This window comes from Buceros rhinoceros, unplaced genomic scaffold, assembly GCF_000710305.1.
Source record: "Buceros rhinoceros silvestris isolate BGI_N320 unplaced genomic scaffold, ASM71030v1 scaffold32555, whole genome shotgun sequence".
In the NCBI taxonomy this organism is placed as follows: domain Eukaryota; kingdom Metazoa; phylum Chordata; class Aves; order Bucerotiformes; family Bucerotidae; genus Buceros; species Buceros rhinoceros.
Window position 1 is genome coordinate 1 of NW_010415124.1, and position 827 is coordinate 827.

Consider the following 827-nt stretch of genomic DNA (forward strand, 5'->3'; position numbering starts at 1 on the left):
AGGAGGCGGCTGAAAAATGCTCCGTGGGGAAAAACGGCCAACAAACCTCATCTTTTTCCCCAAATACAAAAAAAACCCAAACCACAACAATGTCAGCAACAGTGTTTAACTGTCACAAGTGTTGCCTACACGGAAAACGTCCCTCCTGCCCTCCCAGCGAGGACAGGGCTGTCCCTGGAGGGCACGTTCAGGCCCCTGTTGGCATCTGGGATGCAGGGGACCCTCCTCACCAGGTCCCTGTGGCAGTGAGAAGCCACCTGTGGCCATAAGAAGCAGGAATTAACGGGAATCAGAGGAAACTGTGCTTTGGAGCAGGGAAGGTAACTCCCTAGGGAAGCTCGGGGCAGCAGGAGGACTAGAGGGGAGAGGGAGGGAGAGCTGAGCTTCACCCCAGTGCCGAGGGGAGGATTGTGGAGGATAGGAGCACCCGCACGTCGCCCGCCCTGCTGACCGCTGCACGTCTCGTTGTGTAGAGTACTCCATCCCCGTCCACAAATACTTCTTCCCTTTCATCTTCCTCCTGGGGATGTTCCTGTGGTCCCTGCTAGAGTACGGAGGAGGGTGGAGGATAGGAGCACCCGCACGTCGCCCGCCCTGCTGACCGCTGCACGTCTCGTTGTGTAGAGTACTCCATCCCCGTCCACAAATACTTCTTCCCTTTCATCTTCCTCCTGGGGATGTTCCTGTGGTCCCTGCTAGAGTACCTCATCCATCGCTTTGTCTTCCACATGAAGCCACCCGCTAGTAACTACTATCTCATCACGCTGCATTTCTTGCTGCATGGGCAGCACCACAAGGTGAGTCGCAGCTTCGGCGCCAGCCCGCTG

General features: G+C 56.8%; 1 protein-coding gene across 1 annotated transcript in view; it reads left to right on the forward strand.

The window, feature by feature from the left end:
• Positions 1–624: 624 nt before the first annotated feature.
• Positions 625–827, forward strand: part of FA2H (fatty acid 2-hydroxylase) — a gene marked incomplete at both ends in the record, with an annotated part of 1054 nt that continues 851 nt past the window's right edge. Inside the window, one exon of the mRNA XM_010137310.1 lies at positions 625–797. Within this exon, the coding sequence (XP_010135612.1) occupies positions 625–797 (173 nt within the window). The remainder of the gene's footprint in view (positions 798–827) is intronic.